At 37.4% G+C, this 13,205-nt stretch overlaps 1 protein-coding gene across 1 annotated transcript in view; it reads left to right on the top strand.

The window, feature by feature from the left end:
* Positions 1-13,205, top strand: part of USH2A (usherin) — a 665,032-nt gene that overhangs the window by 118,058 nt on the left and 533,769 nt on the right. Inside the window, exons 11-12 of the mRNA XM_089528326.1 lie at positions 3,814-4,009; positions 10,845-11,486. Coding sequence (XP_089384452.1) covers positions 3,814-4,009; positions 10,845-11,486 — 838 coding nt within the window. The remainder of the gene's footprint in view (positions 1-3,813; positions 4,010-10,844; positions 11,487-13,205) is intronic.

Here is a 13,205-nt window from a genome sequence, read left to right as displayed (position 1 = left end):
TTAATTGTACGATTGTTGGTTTTTTTAAATGTTGTAAGCTGCCCTGAGTCCCAGTTTTGGGAGAAGGGCAGGATGACAACGACAATGATGATGATGACAATCACAACAACAACACCAACAACATAATCTGTTTTGTATACTGCCAAACATTGTCTTCCAGGATAAAAGATGGGAACAGGACTTCACTGCTGCCAATTGCCTCCCAAAGCCAGCTGCTGAATGTACACACAACAATTGGCTTTGGTAAAGTGTTATCAGCTGCGATTGCTGCTCCCCCCCCCCCCAACTCCCAAAGCATAGGGCTGCTGTGTGTACATTCAAACAGCAGCCCTGTGCTTCAGGAGGGGCCAAGAAATTGCAGCTGCCAACTGTCTCCTGAAGGTGATTGCTGTGTGAATGTGCACACAGCAGCTGGCTTTGGGAAGGTGTTAGCAGCTGCAATTGCCATAAGGCAGAAGGGAAAGAGGGAGCGAGGGGCAGAGTCATGCATACTTGCACCACATAATTGACCGAGAAGTGGAACTGTCACAGAAGGGGAACTGTCACATTAAACAAATAATGGAATAGCAGTAAGATTGGGAGCCAATTGATGGGTTTTGTACATCAATTAAAAGGTGCACTATGGTAACAAATGGGATGAAAGTCAACAGCAAGATAGACCCAACATCGTGTGATACCTGTCAAAGACTCCTATATGATAAAGTCCTTTGATTGAAACTAATGGAGAAAAGCATCTGAGATGCTGATTTTGAGGTCCAAAAAAGTTCATATTGCGAAGAGAGGTCCATAAAATCCTAAGATCCTGAACCTTTATTTAGCTTTATAGGTCAAAAACAGCACTTTAGGTTGTTCTCAGAGGCAAACTGATTGTGAATAAGGTTAACAAGAATATATTCAGAACATATTAGGTAGATTAGTGTCAGCCACAATAGTGTCAGCCACAATAGCCAGGTGTTCCTTGTCCAGATAGGTTCAGGAACCATCAACTGAAACTGGTAGAAGACACTCTATGATGTGGTCACTTGTGCTTCAAGTGACAATCCTGGATCCACTCAGAGTGCAAACTAATTACATTTCATCTAGAACTGGATAAATTCCACCCATTCAGACTGAGGAATCACGTAGTCTTACGTCTTGTAAGTCCTTCTTCTCTCTTCCTTCCCCCTGTTCTTTAATGCTTGCCAAGCTAAGTCTGTCTCTCTTGCTTGTCACATAGATCTCTTTTCTCACCCCACATCCATCATCCATTTCACCTGAACCTTATACTCAGAGAAACAAATGCAATGGGTAGGATGGAAAATTGCATCTCTCTTGGGCTCATGTTTAAAAAGTGGGGTGGGGGAGTGGGCAGTGACAGTTATTTTAATATCCTGCATTTTATTTGAAAATATTGGTTGTGAATAAGGTTAACCAGAATACATTCAGAACATTGGTTGCCACATTTCATATTACTAACTGATTAATTCCTTTCAAAAGGCTAAGAAAATATGTAAGGGAAGAAATGCACTCTTCAGCCTGGGATCTGCTTCAATCTGAAACTGATTCACTTACTGTATTCTTACTAGAATTTGAATTTTCTTTATTGGTGCAATGATGGGAATTCCCTTTATCTGGTAACGTTTTGTGACTTTTCCTGTCATTTAGTGTTTGTTTTGATGCTCACAGGGGACAGTCTTTTATTGGTAGCTTTGATCTTTCAAGGGGCTGTGTGAGCAAAGCAAGATTTGATATTTTCTACCATTGAAGAGCTTGTTGCCATTTTGGCTTGTAAAAAGCAAAGTGAAATCCTACAGTAATGTCGTTATTCGTATAATAATGGTAAAGTACAGGCACTGATTTTGTGTTTCTTATAACAGCTCTTTCCTGACTAAGACCATAGAATTTAAAACCCTTTAAGACACTTGGAAACAATTCCAAGATCACATGATGTAATAAGAAGTGTGTGTGTGTGTGTGTGTGTGTGTGTGTGTGTGTGTGTGTGTGTGTTAAATGCCACTTTTGAGATTTCTTGTTTCCAGTGGCACTTAATCTGCACTACATTATTGTACTTTGAGGAGAAATTTTGTTTTTGTTTTTTGATTGGCTGGAAAGGTAGCAATATATAAGGCTGAGAAATGAGACCAAAACCAAGTTCATATAAAAAAGAAAATAAGGAAAAATGGGTTAGACTGTACAGCTCAATAAGGCATCAATAGACTTCTGAAATAGGAGCAAGGTAGAGCAAAATGATTAAGAGGCATTAAAAAATAGATTAATAAGGCTGTGGAGAATGGGTTGAAATGAATTACATGAAATAGAAAGGCATTATTGAAGGAAGTGTTTCCAAGGCTGACCCAAAGAAGATGGAATCATAAGGAATATGGCCCTGGCTCATGAAAATTAATTGTCACGTCACAAGGATAATTGTCAAGGAAATGTGTTAAAAATGGGCCAGAATACACTTTCTCTGCATAATTTACCATTCCTAGCAGTTCATCAATGCTTTCCTATACAGAACCAGCTATATGTCATTTAGCCTAAACGAAGATACAGAATTCCAGAAAAGAACAATTATGTGAGATTTCTCCTCTCTCTCTCTCTCTCTATATATATATATATATCTGAAGCCCAAGTACCGAATTTTCATTACTGAAATTGGGAGAAGACAATGAAAGAATTACCTTAACTTTCCCACCATGCATTGTAAAAAGATTCAGCATGTGAACCCTGCAGCATATATCACAATATATATCATTAGGGGAATGTCCAAAAAAACAAATGAAACAAAAATAGAATGAACCAGATGATGCCCTGCATGACTTTTTTGATGTTACTTGTCTCTCTCTCTCTCTCTCTCTCTCTCTCTCTCTGTGTGTGTGTGTGTGTGTGTGTGTGTATTTAAAATGGAGGGTTGCAACCAGATGTTGCAACTGTTCCTGAAAATTAACAACAAATAGTATGGAATAAGAAAAATATCATTGGCACATTTTAACCTCCCCCCCACCCAAAGAATACAAATTACAAATTTGCCCCACTAGTTTTCACCTAGTGCTTGAAAGAAGAACACTCTTTTGTGTTTTGTAGTTCCATGCACGTTGTGATTATTTCACATACACACCTTTACTGAGTACTGAGTTCACTCCACTCCTTTCTTAGTGCCAGTCAACCTGCTGAGGTGGCAGAGGAACACTGTATGGTAGGCTTCTTTGCCACTGAAATGAATACTCATGACAGTTCACAATGCAGATGTCGGGAGTTCAGTTGTGCTGGGAAAAACCTCTTTGCACTCCGTCTTCCTCACTTAAATTGGGTTCCTGATAGCCTGCCAAACAGCAGTTGTCCTGGGTTAGATGATGTTCCAGGATGACTCTCCTGATTCTTTTGTCCAACAAAATTGTGTGGCACTTGTAGAATGGGAAGAATTCAATAATGTAATGATGGTGGGAGCAGCTTGAGCTGTGTTTGGTAGCTGACCACACAGTAGACCACAAAAAACCACAGGTATCATGTATTCTTACAGGATTTCCATATGTGTGCTAGTTCATTATGGTTTACCCCCAGCCCCTACTGCCTGTTCCTCATTAATTGATACTAATGAATTTGCATCCCCATCATGTCTGTAGTTTGCCTTTACTGTGAGTTAACTTCTAGAGCATAAACCACTAGCAGAGCATATCCTCCAGAGATCTGTTTTGTCCCTGTTTCCACTTGAAGGTTTTCTGTCCTGTCAACTCATCCATGTTGCTAATGAGTGTCTATCAGGGCGGCGGGGTGAAAGGGGTGGGGAAGATATGTTCATCATTCTACAACATTTTTCTTTTTGTACCTTTCTAGATTGGAGGCCAGTGTAATTGTAAGAGACATGTGTCTGGCAGACAGTGCAATCAGTGCCAGGAAGGATTCTACAATCTACAACAGTCAGACCCTGGTGGCTGCAGCCCATGTAACTGCAATACCTCTGGGACAGTCAATGGAGATATTACCTGTCACCAAAATTCAGGCCAGTGCAAATGCAAGGAAAATGTCATTGGTAGGTGTAAGACAGGAATCTAAGCCAGACTTATTTCTCTTCCCTAGAAATAAAATGCTAGATGCTGGATTTTTCATTTAAAAAATGTGTGGATCCAATGTGTTTCTTTTTTCATGAGAAACTGTGTATGCCTGATTTAGCAGCATATAATTATTCACTTAATAATCCTGTTAATCTGTTCTTTCAATTTTTCTGTATTCAGTAGATACAGCAACACCTTCCACTTCACATATTCTATCATAATAATAAAAGATAGAAATAGTATAATTTGCTTACTGCTTCCACAAATGTTTCTTTCAGGAAAATGGCACTCTTTCATGATGTTATAAACTTAATGAGTTCTAAGCAAACAGTTGATATGTCAGTTTTCTTAGCAGACCAAAATAAATGGATTTTTCCTTCTCAGAAATATTTTCTGCTACAGGGGCTTTTGTGATAAATCTTTCCCATTTTTTTTCCTATTATAATTCTTTGAACTGCTCCTGTGAAATGCAAAATGTCAACATAATTCTACAGATCTTATACATTGCTAGGGTTAGTCATCAAGGGCCACGTAATTTTAATTTTGTAATTCAATGCCAAGTTGATTATAATAAACTACTACCTTCAGTGTTATTTATCATTTTTTAAACAAGACGTGATTTTTTTGTTTGCTGTTCCCACAGGTATTTTCCAGAAATTAGATTTGATTATAGCAATTTATTACTTCCAACATATTTGAGGGGAGCCACATCTATGTAAGAACAAAATTTATCAAGCACCCAAAATATACAGTGCACATAATGCACTTTGAAATATTGATGTATGGCAATATTATGCAAGGAAAATTCCTTGATGAAAGGAATTCAAAGTGGAAACTCTATATCCCTCAGAATGTCACTTAAACGCAAATAAATAAATAAATAAATAAATAAATATTAGTATTCTTCACGTTGTCAACAGTTTATTGAATAACCATTTATTGAAAAACAGTGCCTGGCATAAACTGAAGTTAAATAATGTAAACAGTACCAAAATTATTAAAAATATATTTATTTATTTCAATTTTATGTCACCTTTCTCCTAAAAAGGGATGTGAAGTGGCTCACAAATAAAAACATTTTCAAATTTTACAATAAAAGTTTTAAAATAATTAAAAGCATCAAAGTAAAAACAATACAAAATTACATACATTAAAGAATAACTAAAATGCACACCCCATATATAAGCCACTCTGTCATGATTATATATTAAAAGTCTAACTAAATAAAAATGTTTTTGACTTCTGGCAAAAGGAAAGTAGAGAGGGCCTAGCCTAGCCTTCCAGGGAAGGGCATTCCAGAGTTATGATCTAGAAGAGTGGCATCACTAGTTTTGGCATCACATGATATTACCCCCCCCCCCATACTATCCCCATACCTTACATACTATACCATACAGAATATTTAATAATGCTTTTTGTACTGTTATTCATAAATCATAATTCCCATATATTATTTGGAATAGCAATAGTTGTGACATAAACAACTAGCAAAATTAAAATTATACCTTTACTTTACAGTATCATAAGCACAGCCTTAATTTATTTATTTTTACAGTTTCATGTGATTAAAGTGAACATTTGGTAAGATTCTTTAAGAAGAAGAAAAACCCACCCTCTGGCCTCTCCTTTCTATGCCCACTGAGCCTTGCTCCACTCACGCCTTCTCTTCCACTGAGCTCCAGGGTTTTAGAGGGATGTGGGTGAATGCCACAGCACATTTCTGCCAAAAGGAAGACATTTGGGAAGCAGTGGTGTCACCCCTCCTTAGGTTGTCACCCAGTGCAGTCCACACCCCAAACACTCCCTTAATGATGGTCCTGGTCTAGAAGGAGATTTGTAGGCAGAAATCCTGCTGTGTTTTGTGATTCTCCATCCCCACTGTGTGTCTGAGTCTCAATGCTGCACTAGTGGCAATGGAAAATAAGACATTTTCCCCATACAATTTGCTGTGGCCGTTACAAACTTTACTAGTAAAAAGGTGAGTGGAGATTGATTGATTATACTTCTAGGAGCTGCTGACCTTAAAAATAATATATGTTCCCCAGTCTCCTTAGTTCAGAGAAATGCTATTTTTGCTACTGCACCATTTGATCCTGTCCCAGATTCAGCAGTAATATGGTTCCCAGGATGTTCTGGAAAGTTCAGTGTGAGCCCCCAGACACTGCAAGTAGCCCCACTCCAATATTTTCCAGTGCAGTGCAATTTTACACAAATATATTTAGTGTAAATCCAATTGGATCTGATGGGACTCCAAGGCTCTTTGTTACAGGATTGCAGCTGAAAGCTTGTCTTCATGTAATTCATTCAGGAGAAGCAGATAAGAAGTTTTTTAAAATTCAGTTTTATTTCAAATTTCCTATCTCTCTAATCCAGGCCTTAGGACAACAAAGGCCTGGGACAGACCTCCTGAAAAGGGTGGCCTGCCAGCGACCTACTTTCCTCTGGAGGGAAGCTGCAGCTGCCAAACTGTGCAACTTCCCTCCAAACAAAAAAGAACCTGGGAAAAGCGCGTTCTTTTTCCGCTGCAGGGCAGATGTAATGAGTGCGTCAATGGCACACTCATTACGTAAACTATGTGTGGCGACGTGTGGATGCCACCCGTCGCTTACGTAACCATGGTGGTGCCCGTGTACACAGGGTGCTGCCATGGTTATGCCGCCCCGTATGTTCTAGGGTTAGTGACTGTGCGGTTGCCTAGAATCAGCGCTAGTACGCCTCTTATTGGTGGTAAGTACCATGCCAAAGAAAAAAATGCAGCATCCCCCTCAATTTTACCAATCTTGAAATCTCCATCTGAGTGTCTTACTGAAAAAACTGGAAGTTAAAAAAGGTGAATGGACAGGAGGCCATGTGTAAGCTCCCCTGCATGTTGATTGCACATAATTTTATTTTCTTTGTAAACAGACAACACGTACAATCACCCCATGTTATCATTATATCTAATATCTGTCACATAGATCACAGGTGAGAAAATTTCAGTAGGCCAACTTTCTGATGTAGAAACTTACAGGAGTTACATGGATGGACAAAAATGCCAGATAATAGAAAACCAAACAAAAATAGAAGTCACTACCATTGGGTTATTTAAAAAAAAAGAAATATTAAATTCATAATAAGTTCTCTGCACTGTTGGAAAGGTGGAATGCTGCTTTTGAAGGCTTTCAGTGGCACAATCTCCTTTTTTTCTTTTTCTTTTTTGCAGGAAAAAGGAAGTAGAAGAAATCTAGAGAAGCTAAGTCCACAAAAATAGCCTCAGGACCCACTTGAGGTTTTTAGAGGGAAAACTGGAGAACATTACTCTATTTTAAGGGATGTGTAAAAGGTGGAATTCCATCAGGTATTGGCTGTTACCTGGTTGCATGAGAAGCAAAACCTGATGAAATTCCTTCTTCTACACAACCTTTAAAAATATAGGACCCATCCCCAGTTTTCAGTTTGGCAATCCTAGCTCTAGATGTGTTTCAAAATACATCTGCTAATTTTGAAGTTCTTTCACAGAGGATTAAAGTTTTAAAAAAGTAAATGAAACTAATACTTTGGTACTCTCTTCGTTACATAATCTATATTAATTGTTAGACATGAAGATGCAATTTCACATCCAAACAAATGGCCATTAGAATTGGTATTCACGTTTGTTATAATAACGGTGTGGATTTGCACTAGAATTATCAAATGGCCTAGACTGCGGCAATATACTTGATCCATGCTATAATAGTAGTAGCAGGAACAAAAACTTTATAGTACGTACCTCTAAGTACATGAGAGGGAATTGACTCTACCTGATTTTAGTTGTATTAATTCATCCTTTGATATGCCCTTTATCTGGGAAGCTGATCCACAGTTCTTAAATGATTGGAGTTTCTTATTTACTCATTTTATTAATTTATTTATAACTTGGTATAATGCCATCAATTTTTTATCTGAAAAAATTAACATTCAAATCAAGTACAACCAAAGTTTTGATTGGAAATAGTGGCCAGAATTCACTTGGCGACTTACATCTTAGTAACTGGACTTAGATCTGTGGGAAATAATATCGAGCAGTTCCATAACTTCCATAGCATTTATTCAGCAAGGGACTGCTGTCAAGTAACCATGTAGGAGAGTTAGTGGAGTGGTTGATGCATAATGGGAATGATGGGACTGGGACACTAGCTAGGGAGTACCAGTGTGCATTGGCAGAGCTCTGTGTGCATCAGGACACTCTTGCTAGTGCCTGATATGCATCTTCACAATTCAGTAACAGGTTATTTTAACATTTGTGCTATGTAGCTAAGTATACATAAAGTTATGTAACACAGACTGCAATTGAGAATTCTGTCCAATGCAAATACAGCCAGCATAACATTTACAAAATTTAGTAGCATGTTTAAAAAAAAAACTAGTGGAGACAAGGAGAATTTAATACCAAGATCATCCATGCAGTGAAAGCATACAAACTAACAGCATGGGAAAGTAAAATACAGTAATGTTCTGCTGGCACTGAAAAGACCACAATGTAGATACCAGGCAAGCTTCTCTGGGAAGAGAATTCCATAATTTTGATGCTACTACCAGAAATCTGCATCTGTTCATATAGGACCCTCCTTCAACTACTCATCTAATAAAACCTGGGGTGCCAGTTTTCAAGCTATATCAAAACATTAAGCATGCAGAATCTGCATCTATTTAAAATACATGCTGATTTACAAAACAACTGGATGAACAAGTAACCTTAGAGTCCATTGTCATTGAGACTGTTTAAACAAGCTTGATAACAGAAAATGTAACTAAGTGCTGCAATGTTATGAAGCGTTAGCTGTTAGAGTTAGCACAACTGTTAAATCTTACTAATGATCCTATCACCAGTAAAATACATTAGCACCAATAATTTTATTAAAGTAGGTCATTCATCTAGAATAAAAAAAGAGAGAAGAATGTGAATTAAATGCCAAGCGTGCTAACTCCCCTGTACTTGTTAACATTGAATGTGATGCCCTGTAGGCCTTTCTCAGTATCGTTAGGAATAGATTACCTGTCAGGAATATGTATGGCATATTCAAATAAGCACTGTGCATATTTTTAAAACTGATATGATATGAATCCATGTAGACCAATTTTAATAGTTCAAAATGAGTCATAATTCTTGTTAACAATACAGTTATTTTTAAAATTTGCGGCAATAGTGGTCCTTTTTTATTTTCCTTATTGAAATTAAATGATATGCCTTAGGTGAGCCATTCATCACTGCTAAAGGAACTTGCCTTCTGTTGGAGTTCTCTAGTTTTTATCCATATATAATGCATTTTCTACCGTTTGGGGGGTTGTTCTTCAACATAGTAGATTTTATATGTGTATGCTTAGGTATTTTTTTTTAAAAAAAGAATGTATTTCTGTATTAAAATGTGGGATTCTTGTATTGTTTTATGGTGCAGTTAAGGAATGGCAGGAGTGTGGGAGTTTTATTGAAGAAAACTTAGTTATTCGTTATTTAAAATGTATAAACCATACCTTCATTCCACAAAAATTGCGCATTTTTATAGAATTGTGTTGTTTATACATGTATATTTTGTTTATCTGTGTATGTATACACAGACATACAAATATTGTGTGTGTGTGTGTGTCCATGCACAGAAACACATGCATGCACAAAGTGGGAAGGTATAAATTTGAACTGGTATTTATTGAGCAATATTGAGCAATTGAGAAGGTATATAAACCCATAGATACAATATCTGAATTAAAACAAAGCCAAAAATAGTCAAATTCATAAGCAATATTTGAGCATGAAGTCATGACTAGAAATGGAGATACAGGTTGACACACTGAAAAAACAATTTTAGTCTCAAGGGTAATATCATTTCATTTTGGAATGTGAAAACAAAACATTATACACATTTGGAAATAACTGTTAATAAATGCTGAAATATTTAACATTAGAAAAAAGTATAAAATTTAGTTCTAGTAACCTTATTTTCAGTATCTAGAATAAAGTCCTCTATCTAATTGTTAGTCCCAAGAATTCATGTGAATTCAGTGCATCATACAATTAAAACAATATAAGCAATTTAAAACAGTTTCAGATTAAAACAACAAATAATTTAAATAGGATAGAATCATATTAAACAGATCACCAAATTAGTACAGCAGAAAAGACAGTTAAAACTATGTACTAAAACAGATGGTCTCTTAAAAAACAACAACACTAGTGCTTATTGGGCCTAATAGGGCATTTCATAACCAATATCTACAAAGCTGATGGTAAGCAGGCCTTAGCAATTTCAAATTCCTTAATGTTCAGAATACTGTAAGTTTTAACTAACATGATGAGAGCAATATCAAAACTGTGAGGAAATGTAATAGTCAAAGGGACATATGTTGAGCTAGACCATTGATCTATCTACTTCAGTTTGTTGGTACTCCCTGACAGCAGATTTGGGACCTTCTCTTTGCAAAGCATGCTCTACTAGCAAATTTACAACTGAGTTGTTCTCCAGATGGAAAGGTTTTGTTCACTAGGTGGAGATGGGGCATATATTTGCCCTGCATTTGGCCAGTAACTTGGCTTGCTGATCTCAACTAACTAGAGTAGTTTGCTCTTCAGGTATTTTTCTTGACATGTTATGTTGTTTGGGCTTCATAACTGAAGTACAGAGGGAAGAAAAAGAGGTAAGGTATGTTTTGCTGGTAGGATTGGCCTGCATGTCATATAGTTTCTTCCATTTCAGGGATTCCTACAGTACAACATAGGTATGCTGACCTTCAACTCTGCTTTTGAAAGAAGTGATCCTCCTCTCCAACACAAAATTTTAATAATATCATTTCTCTGTTCAGGTCTCAGATGTGAACACTGCAATTTTGGATATAAACACCTCTTAAATTCGAAGAAAGGTGGTTGTGTCTCTTGCCAGTGCAGTATCTATGGTTCTGTGAACGATTTCTGTAACCCTTCAACTGGTCAGTGCAATTGTAAGGAATATATCAAAGGACTTTATTGTGATACTTGCACTGATGGTTTTTATGGGTTGGATGATCTTGGCTGTAAGTCTTGTGACTGTCATATATCTGGATCTGTTTCTGGTACTGTATGTGACCCTAAAACAGGGCAGTGTGATTGCAAGCCAAACTTTGGGGAAAGACAATGCAGTGAATGTTTGGATGGATACTACAGAATGCAACTAAATGATTCCTTAGCCTGTGTGCCATGTAATTGTGACAAAGCTGGCACAGTAAACAGCTCTATCATGTGTGACAAATCTACTGGACAATGTCATTGCAAAGCTGGTGCCATGGGCCTTCAGTGCAGTCAGTGTATGCCTCATACGTACAATCTTACTACTGAAAATCTTCTTGGCTGTGACATTTGCAACTGTGATCCTTTGGGGACAATGCCAGAAACTTTTTGTAACCAAATCAATGGACAGTGTGTTTGCCTGCCTCACCATCAGGGAAGAAGGTGTCATAAATGTAAACCAGGTAAGGAAATAACTTCCTAAGCTTGCTAACTGTTCTATTTCAAGATATATTTTCCCCTTTATTACATTTTAATAGAATGTTTCTAAGGGTGTGTTTGTAAGAGATTTTCTAGATCTCAAACGTGCTGATCTGTGTGTACACTTCTTAAATGTTATTTGGTACCTGTTGTATTGATTTCCATCAATGTGTGGGAAAGATTATGGGAAATCCTGGGTCAGAATGATGGACAGGTCCACTTACAATGTAAAAAAAAAAATCACATAATCTAATTATTACTGAAAGGGAATGGACATGAAAAGGGTTAATGGGGCATGGGAACAGATCAAGTTTGTCAGACTGGTTGCCCAGGTTTTCCAGGTACAACTTTTAGGTGCTTATTTATTTATCCATTTATCTGGAGTATTTAATGACATGGGATGATTTTGAAAAGAAATGAGTAAGAAACACTGACTATGAAAGCTATGCAGGGTCAGCCCCAGTTAGTACTTGAATGGGAGATTTGCAGTAAATACCATGTGCTGTAGGCTGTATTTCAGAGGAAGGAACTGATAAGACCACCTTTGAGTATTCCATGCATAAAAAACACGGTGGCATTCAGGGGATTGCCATAAGTTGAGAGGTGACATGAGGGGACATACACACCCTCAGGAAACACTAGAGAAAGAAGAGGTTTAAACCTTGTTACTTCTAACTAGAATAGTAGAGCCATTGAATACACTGGACTAATTCAGTGTTGACTGAAATTCAACTGTTATTCAATAAGTCTAGTTTACTTGGGACTAAGTAATATGATTCTAGCCCTTCATTCCTTCCAGCCTAAAATCCCAGCATTCTTTATTTTTCTATGAACAAAAACTGTTGGAAACTTCAGCAGGTTCAAAATATGGCAGACAGAATGCTGACCATGGCCATTTATAGGAAACATGTACTGTAACTCCCTTGTTGAAACAGCTTCACTGATTACTGGTTCATTTCTGGGCACAATTAAACATGCTGATCAGGCCATATTTTCCAATATAAACCTATCAGAGTTTTAAGATAATCAGGGGAAGGCTTTCTTACAGTTTTGCCACCATCACAAGGTCACCTCATGAGGACACAGGAAAGTGCCTTTTTGATGACTGCTCACACCTTCTGGAACTCCATTACATGGGAGGCTAGGCTGGACCCCTCCCTGCTTTGTTTTCACTGGCAGGCAAAAACATTCTTATTTAAGAAAGCTATTTAATGCTTAAGCAGGGAAAGTTTTTAATGTGCATGCATATTTTCTCTGACGTTGATCTATTTTTAACCAGATAGTGTTTATAGTGTTTAAGTGTGGTGGTTTTTAAACTTTGTCTAGAACTTGAAGGCTTTCACAGCCAGAATCCATAGATTTTTTGTGCAGTTTTCAGGCTATGTGACAGTGTTCTGGAAGAATTTATTCCTGATGTTTCACCAGCATCTGTGGCTGGCATCTTCAGAGATGATCTCTGAAGATGCCAGCCACAGATGCTGGCAAAACGTCAGGCATAACCACAGTCACAGAGTCTGAAACCCCCACAAAAAACTTTGGCTAGAACTTTTTGTAAAAGTTTATAATATATTATGGAAGCCACTTTGGGTCCTGGCCTGAGAGAAGGATGACATATAAATAAAGTAAATAAAATATATAAATAAATAAATTGTTGGAAAGACACAGAGAAAGACAGGGCCTGTGTGCACTGGCCAAAAGGCCTC

The sequence above is a fragment of the Sceloporus occidentalis genome, unplaced genomic scaffold, assembly GCF_023333645.1.
Source record: "Sceloporus occidentalis isolate IW3139 unplaced genomic scaffold, rSceOcc1.0.p SCAF_6, whole genome shotgun sequence".
Classification (NCBI taxonomy): domain Eukaryota; kingdom Metazoa; phylum Chordata; class Lepidosauria; order Squamata; family Phrynosomatidae; genus Sceloporus; species Sceloporus occidentalis.
This window is presented reverse-complemented; position numbering and strand designations above follow the sequence as displayed.